The following is a 16,231-nucleotide window of genomic DNA, read 5'->3' as shown; positions in this document are numbered from 1 at the left end:
AAAATATATATATTAACTTTAAAAGTAATATTGAATAAAACACTTCAGTTAAAATTATAATCAAGTACTTTACATGTTCTTTAGCATGTTACTCAAAATAAATGTATTTCTTTAAAGCATGACAAAAGATTATAAAAAAATAATCATTTAAAATGTACTTAAAATCTATTTAATTTGACATTATCACAAATTGTTAAGAAACAAAGCAATGAAAGTGAAATCTATTTAAGTGCACTTAAGTGGTCTTTTATTTAATTAATATTATATTATCTGGAAGTACAGATTTTTAAAAATAAACTTACAAGTAAACATCCTACAAGTGCACACTCAATTCAGTGAAGCGCACTTCTGTTTCACAAGGGTGATGCATATACACAGTGAACCAGCAGAGGGCAGCAGTGAAACATCCACACTGACCTCAACTGGCCTCGACACACCCAGAAAAATGAGGCCTTGAAGATACAAAGCCTTTCCTTTCAGTTCCACAGCTGCCTTAAAGTCAGAACAGCTTTCCTAAAAACCGAGCGCTCTTAAACAGGAAACCGACACTGATGAAATGGTCTCGGAATTTTGGACAGATTAAAAACTTGAAGTAACTTGAAGCATCTTGGTCCAGTTTTAAGAGAGTTAAAACTTGTTATTTTTTTCCTACCGTGTCCCACTTGGCGTTCATCTTCTCTTTCTCAAACTTGGCGAACTCGCGGCGGTCGTGAATGATCATGAGCAGCTTCCAGATCAGCAGCAGAGCTAGACCAATCAGAACGATGCCTGCGACCACACCCGCCACGATGGGAATGATGTCAGGACCCGCCGGACACTCTGCCAAACAAAGTACACGTTGGTACTGAATGATAAAGTAACAATACAAGTTAGATATTTTAGGTATTAAACCTTCAATGTGGAGCCTTACCTAAAGTCTCCACCACATGGACCTCCTTCTCTGTGTTGTTGTTGACGGCGTAAGTGTAGTAGAACCAGCAGTCGTTGGCGTCTCTCTCCTTACAGTGCATGAGAGGGAAGGCCTGCACCGGCTGAGGGAGCTTATCTCTGTCCTTCACCTTGATGAGGTTAAAGTAGCTACAGTCTCTCTCACACGTGTCTTTCTTCTCTCCTGTGCCAAACGCCCGGCACTGCACACACTCCCTGTGACAGGAAAAAAGTCATGAGCGTGTTCAGATGGCAACCTTTTACGGACACCAATAGAGAAAGCAAAGATATTTATCACTGAGAGTTTAAATGGTAATATTGCTTTGCTTACAATCTCTGCAAAGAAATAGAGCTGATATTGACAATGTACTAACTCTGCCAAAAAGACCACTAGTTAGTAGAGAGTTAGTAGCTTTTCATGGCAGCTGAAAATTCAGTTTTGCCATCACAGAAATAAATTACATTTAAAAATAAAAGTTATTTTAAACTAATAATATTTCACAATTTTATTGTTTTTACTGTATTTCAATCAGATAAATGCCGCGTTGGTGAGCAGAAGAGACTAATTTTTGGCTGGCAGTGTATATATCCGAAAATATATTAAAAATATTTTAAAAATGGGCAAAAATATATGTCTAATATACACAGTGAAAAAAAACTTGATAGACATTCACTAAAGTTGTTCATATAACGTAATATTTTGAGTTTCGGTTGATTTGTATTAACTCAAATTTCAATAAAAGTTTCAATACACTCAAAATTTAAGGCAACCAGGTTACTTATTTTAAGTTAAACCAACAATCATTTTTTATGTTCACTTATGCCAGGTTCAGACTACACAATATTTTTGTCTGTTACGATAGTCACTGTGTCAGGTTATGCGATTTTGATTCCTAAATTCTTGTCGTGTCGTGGACAAGATAAATGTCAGACTACACATTACTTCCTGACCAATCATCGCTTTATCATCAGCTAATTTGCGACTTTGTATGCGACTTGCTTTGAGTTTCATGTGCGGCAGTTTGTGTGTTGGCTTGCTGAAGAGATACTCAGCTACTCATCTGCAGTGATGCGCGTTTCTGTAGTGCTGTCATATCTGGCTATAACATGTCATATAGCCTATAACATGCTCTCACATGTTTATTTTTTAACATTTTGGAAGGAGTAAAACTGGCATGTGGAATCAACAACCAGATGCATTTACACTTGTCCAGTTTTGTTTGGAATGCGTCTCAGACCACCTCCTGAAGTGGTTTGAGCAATCAGATTTAAACCCGTCTCGAAAGCATTTCGGCAGGCATTTTCACAATCGGATCCAATCAGAGAAAACGCATGAAGTGACCAGGTGTAAACAGGCCCTTTCTGTGAAGTGTTGCTGACATGGCATCGGTTGTCATCCACTATGACACACTATACAAGATAAAACGACCGATTCTTACGTCTCAACGCCCATTGTTGTTTAAAAATCACCACGACAATCACCCTGCATCAAAACGGATTGTGCCAAAATCGGGCTGATATTGTGTAGTCTGAACCCGGCATTATATTTCCTCATAATAATTTTTTTTATATTTTTAAGGCAGTGGCTATTTGCACTAAGATTCTATTTACACTATGTAAAAATAGCAGTATTTGCAATAAGTGTAAATAGCAGTTAGATACTATTTGCACTTCAGTATAAAAGAGTACGCAATAGTAACATACTAAGTGTAAATGATTATATTTATTAAAGGGGTTCTTGATTATAATTTAACTTTTTTAACTTTAGTTAGTGTGTAATGTTGCTGCTTGAGCATAAACAACATCTGCAACGTTACAGCGCTCAAAGTTCAATGCAAAGGGAGATATTTTGTTTTACAGAAATCACTTTTTAAGGACTACAACAAACGGCTGGTAGGGACTACAACAAGCTTTTTCTTGGGTTGGTGACATCACAAACCCCAAAATTTACATAAACCCTCCCCCCGGGAACACACAACAAAAGGGGTAAGGCCATGTTGGGCTGCTTTAGAGAGGAGGAAGAGTTGTGGTAGTAGAGTGTTGTTACCAGATGGCACTGTCTGCGTGCTTTAGAAACAGCCTATAAAATAATCCCTTTTATAAAATGATCATTCATAAAGTTCGAAAAGTTTGAAGCGAATTACAAGGGTGTTTGCAGTGGGCTTTTTATATTAATATTGCATCATAAAAGCATTCTGAGGTGCAATTACATTCTCAGATTTAGATGAATGCACAAGCGGTCTTCTTCGTGAGCATTTGAGTATGCGGTTAAAAACTAGCCTAGAGCGCCATCTGCTGTTACAAACTAAGCTCAGAATCGATTCAAGAGAGAATTGCGATGCATTTGGAAAATCTCAGAATCAATCCAGAATCATTTTTTCGATTTATTGCAACTATTTATTGTCCCAGCATTAGTAAATAGACACTCAGTATTTTTAATTAAAAATATTTATATTGCACAACATATATATTGCATTTAGTCAATATATTTGGAATGTGAAAAATATAGTTTGTTAAGCTGTGCTGTTTACACCTTGTATTAAGCATATATTCTGTATATTTTGGCCAGAAACCCTTTGATATTTTTTGGTCACCAGCATATGTTGTGCTACACTTCAGCATTTAAATTGTACATGTACTGAATGAAGCATGTCACAGATTCATGTACAGAGATGTCATGTGTTTCACTGACTTGTGCTCAGTACAGACTCCAGGGCAGGTGGGGCAGATCTCACAGGTGGGCCCCTGGAACTTGGGGTCGGTGCACCTGCAGGTCCCGCACTCGCAATTCCCTCTGCCATTACAGATCTGCTTGTTGGAGGCTAAGCAGGTGGAGGTGTCCAGAGAGCAGTCGCACGCGCTTCCAGTGTAGTTAGCGTCACAGATGCATACCCTACACTCACAGCGGCCGTGTCCTACAGGAAAAAGATCACATCAACTTCCTTTATCTGCTGATTTTGTCTGTCTGCTTTCTTCCTCTACTACCCTTTTACAACTCCTTTTCCTCTATTAATAGTCTGATGAGTGATGCATTGGTGGTCTAAAAAGGATAAAGCTTCCTGTTTCAGTACCTCCGCAGAGTTTATTATTGGAGCGGTCGCAGTTGAAGTTGTCACACTCGCAGAATTTTCCGCTGTAGCGTTCTTCTGGATTTTCCCTCTTCTTGCACTCACAAGTGCCACACACACACTCGCCGTTATTGCTGCAGATGTCCGTGCCGTTGTCCTTGCGGCAGTTCTTGTCCAGGTCCTCGGTGGACACCTCATCTTTCCGGCATTCACACTGCCTGCCAACACGTCCCTTATTGCACCTGAAAGGACACAATGAGAAATGAGAAGATGTAGAGAACACGGCTCACACTCATGTAGATAGACCTTTCTGACTTACATGTTTATAATCGCAGCAAATACAAAAAGATGTTTTACATCAAAGATTCAGCATCATATTTTACTCTAAAATAAAAAACAAACAAACTGTATTCAAACAAAGGACGTTGTTTTAGCACTGTTATGGAAAATTCCCTTAACTGTAAAAAGAACGAATACAAAGATAGCTTTCCTCAGCGGACATTCAAACGGATTTTTATAATGGATATAATATTATGGACATTGACCTGAAGAATGAATGTTATATTAGACACAGGTAATGTTCGCTCAGGCAAGCTCTCTCTCTAAAATTATGTTTTAGAAGATGGAGCCTTGGTCAAACTGTCAACTTGAGATTTGAATCAGTGTTGGAAGGAAGTAGTTCTAAACAAAAGAGGGTTTTAAACACTCACAGCGTGCTGATAAACAGCCATATTGCACAGCTACGAGTGTGATATTGCTCATATATAAGCACAGCATTTGCAGTTTGCTTCACCTTCCAGGAAAAATTATTAGCAATTTAACAATTAAACAAATTTAGCAATTAAACAAAGACATGCATTTTTATAAGCCTGAGCAAATCCAGGATAGTTATTTTAGGACATCTCACCTGCAGGCTCCGCACTCAAACGTTCCATTGCCAAAATGGCACATGTCACTGTTGTTGATGCCGTGCTTGTGACATTCACACTCGCAAATAAAGTTGAGTACGATCTCGACCTCCTCAGTAAAGCCTAAGGGCTTGATCTTAATGGTTTCCGATTTCCCTTGTTTGGGGCAGCCTTGAGCTGTGATATTAATGTTGAACGACACCTGAGAATTCATTCCAAATAGAAAAAGACTCAGAAACAACAGGCTACAGGTTTCTGATGCATATTACATCATGCTGATTTGACCTTACCTCATCTCCAATTGAGATATTAGAGCACCTCCGTCCATTTTCTCCCTCATTCACAATTCCATTTTTACAGTGTGATTGATAGGTGATAGTCACTCCCTCAGGAAGCTTACTGTTCTCAAGGATCACCTCGGAGGAAAGAGACTGAGAGAGACAGAGAAAACACAAATCAGTCCAGTTCTTTTATAGTCTGTAGATGTTAACAGTAGTGGCCATAAGTAAGAAAATTAACATCTCAACCTTTCATTCAAATATTATTAAAGATTTGTTAAAGACATTGTAGGGCTGTGCGTTTCATCAATTGATTTTCCAACGATTATGAAAACAAGATAATCGAGGTAAAACAATTATTGTGCCGCTGCTGCATTCCATCCTTTCCTTCACAGTGGTGCGCTTTGGTTCCTCCCTAAAAGCCCAAGCTTAACATCCAACTCAGCCAATTAAATGAATGTTGTAAAATGCAGTCTACTGTTGCTAAACAGCGGGATGTGTTTGATATTAAACAGCGTTATTAAAAGCGCATTAAGCTGCAAAAGAGACACTGTTCCCCAGGTGGCTTTCTGTGTGTCAGAGCCGAACGCGGATAGGCAAATGGGCTTCACACAAAAATGTCAAAATGCCTTTTGGAGAGTATTCATGTAAACACAGTGGGTTATGTCTTAGGGCTGCACGATTTATCGCAATTTTATCGCATGCAATTTGGTAAAGGCTGCGATTATTTTATGCACAGCTTGTCAGAGCTGTATGTGAACCACTTGCAGAATCTGTGAAAATGTTAATAATTTTAACACAATAAGGGAGATAATACAAAATGCATGTTATTTTTTATTTAGTACTGTCCTGAGTAAGATATTTTACATAAAAGATGTTTACATATAATTCATAAGACAAAAAAAATAGCTGCATTTATTAAAATAACCCCATTCATAAGTATGTGAACCACTGATTCTTAATACTGTGTGTGGTTACCTGGATGATCTACAGCTGTTTTTTTGTTGTGTGATGGTTGTTCATGAGTCTCTTGTTTGTCCTGAGCAGTTAAACTGAGCTCTGTTCTTCAGAAAAAATCTCCAGGTCCTGCAGATTCTTCAGTTTTCCAGCATTTTTTTGCATATTTGAACCCTTTCCAGCAGTGACTGAATGATTTTAAGATCCGTCTTTTCACACTGAGGACAACTGAGGGATTCAAACACAACTTTTAAAAAAGGTTCAAACATTCACTGATGCTCCAGAAAATACATGATGCATTAATAGATGGGGGGTGAAAACATTTGGAATTTGAAGATCAAGGTAAATTGTATTTAATTTGTCTTCCAGGAAACATGCAAGTATTTTCTGTTGCTTCCGAAGAGCAGTACTAAATGAAAAAAAAAAATGATATTCAAGCGAAATAAGAAAAATTTGGACCTCTTCATCCTGTTCAAAAGTTTTCACCCCCCGACTCTTAATGCATCGTGTTTCCTTCTGGAGCATCAGTGAATGTTTGAACCTTTTTTAATAGTTGTGTTTGAGTCCCTCAGTTGTCCTCCATGTGAAAAGATGGATGGTGGAAAACTGAAGAATTTCTGGGACCTGGAGATTTTTTCTGAAGAACAGAGCTCAGTTTAACTGCTCAGGACAAACAAGTGACTCATGAACAACCATCACACAACAAAAAAAACAGCCGTAGATCATCCAGGTAACCACACACAGTATTAAGAATCAATGGTTCACAAACTTTTGAACTGGGTCATTTGAATAAATTCAGCTATTTTTTTGTTTTATGGATTATATGTAAATATCTTTTATGTAAATATCTTACTCAGGACAGTACTAAATAAAAAATAACATGCATTTTGTATGATCTCTCTTATTTTGTTAAAATTTTGCATATTTTCACAGATTCTGCAAGTGGTTCACATACTTTTTCCTTGCCACTGTATTTAATGTGCAGTGTTATTTTACATTTGATTATTAAATTTTTTGTTGTTGTAGGCTATTACTTATCTGAATACCACTAAATTACAACACTGTTTATTGAATTTGTATTTTCACTGTTGTATTTATTTGTCCATTTTTTTGTAATATTAGTGTTTGCTGAAGTATCGATAATTGTGAAATTTCAGTGATATTTAAAATTACTCATATTGTGAAATAAAACTTTGATCATATCACCCACCAATAATCGTGTTAAATAATCGTGATTTCAATATTGAGCAAAAATAATCATGATTATGATTTTTGCCATCAAACAGCCATAAGATTTTGTAAGCATTGTGTAGCTGTGCTTGGAGTCGATTGTTTTGTATAACGCAATGAAACATGCCAAATTGTGCGGCATTATTTCCGGCTATCATACGAAGAAATTATGAACACATGCAAAAACAAGAGAGAACCAATGAAATATTAATAACTGATTATATTGTAGTCAATGTATGACTTTTTTTTTGATTAAGTATAGTGTTTTGTTCTTCCCTAAAGAATATTTTCCTTATATTTTAATGGTTTAATCAAACTTGTGGGGTCATTAAAAACAAATCCTCTCCGGACATGACTTTCGGCCACTACTGTATAAAGAAACTTTATCTACTCACATTGTAGGCATCAACAATAAGATTGATAACATTGCTGGAGTTTGCTGAAAGCGTTCCCACTGCAGACTTTGGAATCAGATTTTTAAGTTCCTGTGGAAAGGGGAAAAAACATAGAAAAAACATTCATGGATCTTAAGCACAGGGACACAGGGTGTTTGTTTTACAACAGAGCATTTAAACAGCAGACAGGAACTCTGAATTATGACTTTGGCGTCTGGATCATTCCAAGCCGGGAAACTGGGGTTGTGGCTTTCCAAATACAGAGACGTTGGATTCAAAGTGTTCAGATGCCCAAGAGTTTAAGGCTCTTGGTAGTGAAATTTTTGAGATGGTATTTCATTTTACAATTCATCCATTTGTAAGACATAGTCTTGTCTCTAGATATGGCTTTTTTTAATCCGTTTTTTATCGTCCAACAGATGAATATTGTAAGTCTGATCACTTAGAAAAGTAACAACATGCCTCCCCTCAACAAGCCACATGATTTGAGGAATCATTCTTGCAACAATGAAATGTTATGTGCTTAAATTTAACCCTTAGCATTTAGTGTTTAATCAAATCCAGCAAGCACCACAAAGTTTTGACTAGTGTGGAAAGAGACTACAGACCAAATGGAAACGTTAACAAATCAAAAAGTTGGCTTCTCTTTGACCAAGTACAAAAAAATTCTAACAGGGAAAGAAACGACAAGCTCCAGACAGACAAAAATACAAGTGTTCCTGCTCATGCTTTCATACACATCATTAAGATAATCATCTATGGACCTACTTTGTAAACAGGCTGAAACTCCTCTGTAACTGCGAAGATGGTCTGGATGTTATTTTCGCTCAGTTTTTGAACCAAGTGGGCGATGGAGGGATAATCCTATCAGGAAAGGACAGGAAAGAAATGAGCTGACCAATACATTCAAATCTGTCAAACATCCATTAGTCTGGTCTGAAAATCACCAGAAAACAGGGCCATAACCACTGAGACCATAGACATTGAGGGGGACAAGTCCACCCCAATAATCACGCAAAGTCAAACTATTCAATTTTTTTGCCAAATCTCACCATTTTGAATTGAAAATAGACCATACAATTTAACTATATTTATACTTTATCAATATCAATTTACACTGTATCCTTGATAGATATTATAGGTTTGTTAATCATTACATATATATTACACATATATAACAATGTTATTACATGTTTAATCCTATAATGCCTTCTGTATCATATTTGATATGCAAAATTATATCAATGTGATACAAACTTTGCTGAAAAACCTGCTACACATAATCTACTACATGCCTTCTGTCGTCTGATTGATAGTTTAGACTTTTTTAGCAACTAAAAGGCCTTTTTAGTATAATTGTACAAACGTCCACCTTTAGCTTGTGGTTGACCAGAAAACAGGGCCGTAAGTTCTTTTTACTACTATCTTTCTTTTTTTTTTTTGTTTATTCCCTTTAAATCCTTTAATTCTTAAATTTCTTTTAAACAAAAGGACTGTTACATTTGTGACAGCAGCTCCCTCCAACCCCCAAAAAATCTAGCAACATTTTTTTTGTCCACCCCAATGTTTAAGACACGGTTACAGCCTTGCCAGAAAATGTCATATACATACATAATAATGGCTCATCGTGTACATGTTGTTTTCTAAGTGGCATTTCCCATCATTGGGAAGCACGATTCCACCGAGTTTGCCATCTCCGGCAAAATGAAAACCTGCGTCAGTAGAGAACACCAACAAACGGGTAACATTTCTCCAGCCAATGTGGTTCTAGGAGAGAGAAAAAATAAATAAACACAGGAAGAAGGAGATAAATGAAGCCAAGGGATACAAAGAGTGAGCTGAAAGTACAAAAACAGATTGGGAACACAATTGAATTAAAGATGCCATATTACTGTTGCATTTAAATTTTTCCACTAATAAAGGAAGTCAGAAAATAATCAAATTAGGACATATAATACTGCCAGTTGCATAAACTGAGCCTCTATGTTAAGACTGTTTCTTAAGAACTAACTGACTTTACATTAAAAAAGGTTAGGACCAGTCTTGAAGGACAAAATTAGATGACTAACAGCAGTTTATGCAACTGGCCAATCTTCTCGGTGCATAGTAAATAAACTTTATATATATTGTAAAAAACAGAGCAAACCCTCCCCAAGCTGTTTAATACTCACTCCACAGACAGCAACCTGCATGATAGCATCAAATCCTCCCTCAGGTGAGTCAAGGTTGCCAGATATCTGCTGTTGCCCCACCAGACTGTTGAACTGCGTCCCATTGCTGGTGAGTTTCAGCACATTTTTGTAGCTGAAGGGGCTGGTGCAGTTTTGGTCCCCTGTGCAGGGGTTCAGGAGCTTGGCTGGAGTTGTACTGATATACGGCATAACAGTCTTCTCCACAAAAGAGCCAAAACCTGTGCGAAGTAAATGAGCGAAGCAGCATCTTAGCTTTAAATTCATGTCTACTCATGACTCTAATGGCTTTGGCAGCGAGATGAAAGTTTTGGTTAGGTATAGTATAGTATAGGGAACACACATAAACTATTAACTACGACTTTAAACTCTTAATTTACTGCTTATTAATAGTTAGTAAGGTAGTTGTTAAGTTTAGGTATTGTGTAGGATTAAGAATTTGGAATAAGGTCATGCAGAATAAGGCATTAATATGTGCTTAATAAGTACTAATAAATAGCCAATAGTCTAGTAATATGCATGCTATTAAGCAACTAGATAAAAAACCCAAAAAATAAAGTGTTACCGAAAAATCATGTTAAAATGCGATCAAATATAATCCATCAGGCTTTTGAGGAACGTTTATTTGCTCATCTCTCAATCATCATAGTACTGTATTGCATTATATGACCCCATAGTAAAACTACAGAGAGATGACAACTGATATTTATATACATTTTATGTAAGTATCTGCTATACTGTTATAAAGATCTCATTGACTTACATTGCAATCTAGTATATAATAGAACCAAGGTTTTAAAGCAAAACTACTGGACAGTTTTGTTTTCCAGTATGATTTTATAAGACTCTCACCTATCCTGAAATCTGAGGTGATCTTGGACATTTCCTTCATCAAACTAGTCCCTAGATTCTTGACGTTCTCCAAGTCATCCTTCATGGAGTAGGACAGGTCCATCAGGTAGTACAGGTCTATGGGATAGTCTTCAGCCCTCTTGAACTTTAGATTGATATTTTGAGGTTCCCCTACAGAAATAACAATTCATTCCCACACACAAAAAAAATGTGTTAGTATTCCCACAATTACTTGAGCAGATCAATAAAAACCTATGATTTTAAGTTTGTAGGCACCAGATCTAAGGTTGAGGCTGAGTTTCTGAGGCTGGATCTGTGTTATGTCCTCGGGTCGAAGTTTAGCTGCTGCTTTCTTGCGGTTGGTCACTGATTTGTTCTTGAGGATCTTTTGGCTTCCGTGAGGGTTTTCAATCTTGGTGGCCGAACAGCCTCTTTTCTTGAGTGACTCAAGCTCATCGCAGCGTGCTGATGTCGGTTCTCCCTGTTTTAGAAAATCCTGTTGGGGAGAAAATATTAAGGCTGTTGCTGTTGTTTGTGATTGTGTTGTGTGTTGTGGCATGTCAGATTATTTGAATTTGTTTTTAAAACAGTTGTGCTGCTTCATATTTTTTTGGAAACTGTCATACATTTTATTTTTCAGGATTCTTTAATGAATAGAAACTTCAGAAGAACAGCATTTATTTGAAACATTTGAAAATGTAAATGTCTTTACTGCCATTTTTGATCAATTTAATGCATTCTTGCTGAATAAAAGTTTTAATTTCTTTAAAAAAAAAAATAATGGTAGTGTACATTTCCCATACGAAACTTGAAATGAAGTACTACTACTAAAACAAACAAACAAACAAACAAACAAACAAAAAAACCCATAACAAATAGAACATTTTAGAAAAGAAAATCCTCTAATAAGGACTCCTTATAAGCACAAACTCAAGCATCACCACAATGTTTCCATGTGGAATGAGATTTCCTAGCATGAATGGAATGACAACACTTATCCGCCATTACTGTTCCTGGCAAATCTGCCATAGCTATTAATATCAAATGGCTAAGTTTGAGTCATTTTGTTTGGTCCAGCAGCACTGGCAAGTTTCTCAATATTAACCTCTCATTTATTGAACTGTTCAACGTGATCTCATAAGAAAACGTATTTATTTTTACATAAATTGTGGTTCTACCATACACACATAAACGTACAACATTGACGTATTTATAGCACTAAACCGTTAAAATACTTACGTATTAACAGCAAAAAAAAAAAAAAAAAAAAAACGTAAATCATGTAATGTAAAGTGTGAATGTATATGAATTCCCATGTATTAATATTAAATATCATGGCTTTAATGATTTAACGATGTTTTTAGTCGAATTTATTGAAAGCAGTTCACTCATCTACTTAATATGAAATAACATTTCTGTTCGTGACTTGTGCTGCTCGTTTCGGAGGATTACATAATGTTAAACAAGAATACAATTTGAAACCTTATGAATAAAATTTCTGTAATTGTTTAACCATTTTGTAATATTTAGTTTGTTTGCTGTGAGACACAGAAGGCGTTTTCTCCTATGCAGCGACTGACAATACAACCGTAAGATACACCAAAGCACAACATAAATTCACAAATCACATCCATTTTATTTGTTCGCTGTACTCCAAATCTTTAGAATCCATATGTTTGTAAGGAACAGATCCAAATTCAGCCCTTTATCCATCGATCTTCATCTTCATTCTCAGCAACAGCGACAGTCGCAGTCAAAGCTCGCGCTTATTATGATTCAAATTTGAAAGTAGCGCCACTTTCGAGAAGCGTTACGACATGGTTTACGGCACTGATATCGAACGCTCATTGGTTCTCACCTGCTTCGTCACAGATTGCGACATGCCGTGTTTCTGTGTATACATTTGAAATGAGTGCGCGCCTTCACGGAGAGTAGCCGGATTTATCATATTTTCATGGATTAATAAATTAAATTCTGCTCTGTACCCTACCGCCAGAGAGGACTGTGACTGGAACTCATCATCACACAACTACTTTTGGTACAACTTTTGACATTTTCGCAAAAAATAAATTATTGTGATTACGCTTGTTTGTCTGTCATTCTTTTATTTATATTAGTAGGTAGTTTAAAGAAATGGTTATGGGTAGGTTTAGGGGTAGGTGTAGGATTAGTGGCTCAAAATATCGTTTTAATGTTATATTTTCACAAAAATTGTCATTTTCCTACACATTTCTGTTCTTTATGTTTTATTCTTTTAACATTCTGTATAACATGGGTAGGTTTAAGTTCGGGATGGGGATTAGGGATCTTACATTTATCTACAAAACGATAAAATGGAAATTATACATATATCTTTATGACATGAAAGATTCGTAAATATTTTAAGTTTTTTCGCTGTAAAACCGTAAGTATTTTTACGTTTTAGTGCCATAATTACGTCAATATTGTACGTTTTAGCACCTTTCTAAACGTACAAAAATGAACGTTTTGTGTCTTTGAAAGTTACGTATTAATACCTACGTATTAACAATGAGACCAGGCTGAACTGTTGTATAAAAGCAATATCATAATCATGCTGTTGGTCTGAATATCAGTACGGCTGTGATTATGACTGTGATGCTGCACAAATATATTGGAGCAATGAAAGTGTTTGTTTCAACAATGGAGAGTTAAAGAAAAGAACGAGCATGGCATTTGAACGCTACTCACGGTATCAGTGCACCATCCACATTTAGCCCCCACTTGTATGCACTCGCCACAGGATAAAGCGTTGGCTTTGATGCACTCGTTGCCCTCTGCAGAACACAAGAGACAGAGAGCGTTTCAAATCTGTCCAAAGAGTCGATTCATTTACATCGCTCTGGCTTCCTGCAATTGGAGCCAAAGATGACTACTCTATGTTTTCCATTATGGATAATGCTCCGACCGCGCTGGGTGGAGCGACCTCTGAGTAATGACAGCAGTATTTAACTGCTGAACGAGAACCTTGGTTAGTTATCCTCAACAGGAACACAGCAGTTATTAATTCTGATGGACAGAGTTACAGTACACTGAACAGAACGAGCAAAGTTCACATTACCTTGCTGTGCGCGGCTGCAACAAATGATCCCTAATAATGTTGATATGAAAAGTAGCTTCAGGTCCATCTACAACAAAAAGACAAAACCCATAAGCAGTGGAGTCACTTTCAAAACAAGCACCATTGGGAAAACAATGAATGTGGTAACATCCAAGCTATTTATTTCAATATATTATATAAATTAATGAAACCGTCATCATTTGGCTATAACAATAAAAATCATATTTAGGAAAAAATAGATAGGTAAGGTATCATTGACAGTTTCACTTTTTACAGTGACCATGATCTTTGAAATAACTTTGACTACCATATCAATAGCATATATCAATCAATGCCATGTTATATATAAGGGACACTGGAAATTTTAAAAGGGATAGTTCACCCAAAAATGAAAATTATCCCATGATTTACTCAGCCTCAAACCATCCTGGGTCTATATGACTATCTTCTTTCAGACGAACACAACTGGAGATATGTTTAAAAATATCCTGGCTCTACCAAGCTTTATAATGGTACTGAAGGTTCTTTAAAACAAGAAATGCAAAGAGTGCTACTGGGGTAAAAATCCAAAGGTTCTTTATCAGCATCTATGGTTCCAAAAAGAACATACATAATTCTTAAAAATAAAGATTCCAAAAGGGGTTTTTCACAGCAATGCCATAGAAGAACCATTATGGGCTCCCTAAAGAACCTTTCAGTGATCAGTTCTGAAAAGAACCAAAGACTATAGAATAACACAAGACGTGTCACTCGTATTGTTTTGAATGGGAGAAAGTGTAATGCGCAATAAGTCCCGCCTTCAAAATAAGAGCCAATCGCCGACTGGTAAAGTCATCGCGTCACTGCAGCGGCCGTTAGAAGCACCGGTTTCTATAGAAACAGTCAGACGCGCACCTCAGAAACGAGGCACAAGAGACGCACATTTAGGTCTGCGCATGCGCATTAGCTTGATCCAGCCTAAAAAATACAGTTTTTTTGTCATGATTCGAGCGTTTGGAAAAAAAATTATGAGACTGTTGTTGTCAGATTTCATTGCTGATTTCAAATATGAAATTTAATCGAAAGCTTGGCAAACAGCTTTGTAGAATTTGATGTTTACCCATTCAAAGAGATAGGAGTTGCACTTGCATTCCCTAGAGGCGTTTCAAAGATGGCCGCCGAGTGAAATGACTTGTCTTAAAGGGACTTTGAAAGAACCGTGTGTGAAGAACATTTAAATAATCTACAGAACCTTTTATACACTCTAAAATAAAGGTTGTTTATTGGCATCAGTGGTTCCATGAATAACTTTTAACACCCATGGAAACTTTTCAATGGACAAAGGTTCTTTAGTGGAAAAAGTTATTTAGATTTTGAAATGTTCTTCAAACTAAGAAAAAAAAAAAAAACAGGTTCTTTTAAGAACTGTTCATTGAAAGTTTATTTGGGGAACCGAAAATGGTTTTTCTATGGCATCACTGCAAAACCCCCCTTTTATAACCTATACTTTTAAGAGTTTAAAGAACCTTGTGTGCAATTGGAACGATGTTCAAGGTTCTTCGTGGAATGGTAAATGCGAATAAATAACCTATTTTTAAGAGTGCATCTCTACTTGATCTGACCTTGAAATGTTGAAAAAGATCTTTTGTTGCTCATATTTTCAAAGTGATGACCTTGAGTTCACTGGAGGTCATAAACCTTCATTACTCAACAGGGTTCATCTATTCTCAGCTCCTGAAAGAGGAACCACTGGGCTAATATAAATACCGCCTCTCAGATGCCATTCTTGGGTAGAAGTAACCATAATTCATCGGTCAAACCATTTCCTAGTGGCTCCTTCCCTTGCCAGAAATAGTGCTGACTTCTTTTGGCAAAGGGTGTTACTCAAGTGGACAAACAGTATCCTCAACAGAATACTAGATGAGTTCACTGTAAAAAAAATATATATAAAAAAATCCAACATAATGTATAATAGCTGTAGAATAACATACACACACACAAAATAACTTTGTTAACAATAACATTGTTGTGCTCCTCAAGCCATTCCTGAACCATTTTTGCTTTGTGGCAGGGCACATTATCCTGCTAAAAGAGGCCACAGCGAGCAGGGAATACCATTTCCATGAAAGGGTGTACATGGTCTGCAACAATTCTTAGGTAGGTGGTACGTGTCAAAGTAACATCCACATAGATGGCAGGACCCAAGGTTTCCCAGCAGAACATTGCCCAAAGCATCACACTGCCTCCGTTGGCTTGCCTTCTTCCCATAGAGCATCTTGGTGCCATGTGTTTCCCAAGTAAGCGACGAACATGCATCCTTCCTTGGATAGATACTGACCACTGCAGAGCGGGAACACCCCACTAGAGCT

General features: G+C 36.8%; 1 protein-coding gene across 2 annotated transcripts in view; it reads right to left on the bottom strand.

The window, feature by feature from the left end:
* itgb1a (integrin, beta 1a) overlaps positions 1 to 16,231 on the bottom strand; it is a 42,670-nt gene that overhangs the window by 5,638 nt on the left and 20,801 nt on the right. For both annotated transcript variants that reach the window (XM_051881499.1, XM_051881500.1), the window contains exons 2-15: positions 13,884 to 13,950; positions 13,514 to 13,599; positions 11,081 to 11,300; positions 10,805 to 10,975; positions 9,935 to 10,173; positions 9,375 to 9,530; positions 8,532 to 8,627; positions 7,764 to 7,853; positions 5,194 to 5,334; positions 4,903 to 5,105; positions 3,999 to 4,237; positions 3,620 to 3,842; positions 911 to 1,143; positions 653 to 819 (exon numbers count right to left, since the gene is read on the bottom strand). In XM_051881499.1, coding sequence (XP_051737459.1) covers positions 653 to 819; positions 911 to 1,143; positions 3,620 to 3,842; positions 3,999 to 4,237; positions 4,903 to 5,105; positions 5,194 to 5,334; positions 7,764 to 7,853; positions 8,532 to 8,627; positions 9,375 to 9,530; positions 9,935 to 10,173; positions 10,805 to 10,975; positions 11,081 to 11,300; positions 13,514 to 13,599; positions 13,884 to 13,950 — 2,331 coding nt within the window. The remainder of the gene's footprint in view (positions 1 to 652; positions 820 to 910; positions 1,144 to 3,619; positions 3,843 to 3,998; positions 4,238 to 4,902; positions 5,106 to 5,193; positions 5,335 to 7,763; positions 7,854 to 8,531; positions 8,628 to 9,374; positions 9,531 to 9,934; positions 10,174 to 10,804; positions 10,976 to 11,080; positions 11,301 to 13,513; positions 13,600 to 13,883; positions 13,951 to 16,231) is intronic.

The sequence above is a fragment of the Ctenopharyngodon idella genome, chromosome 23 (assembly GCF_019924925.1).
Source record: "Ctenopharyngodon idella isolate HZGC_01 chromosome 23, HZGC01, whole genome shotgun sequence".
NCBI classification, from domain to species: domain Eukaryota; kingdom Metazoa; phylum Chordata; class Actinopteri; order Cypriniformes; family Xenocyprididae; genus Ctenopharyngodon; species Ctenopharyngodon idella.
Note: the sequence above shows the minus strand (reverse complement) of the source record. Positions and strands in the feature narration are given on the sequence as shown.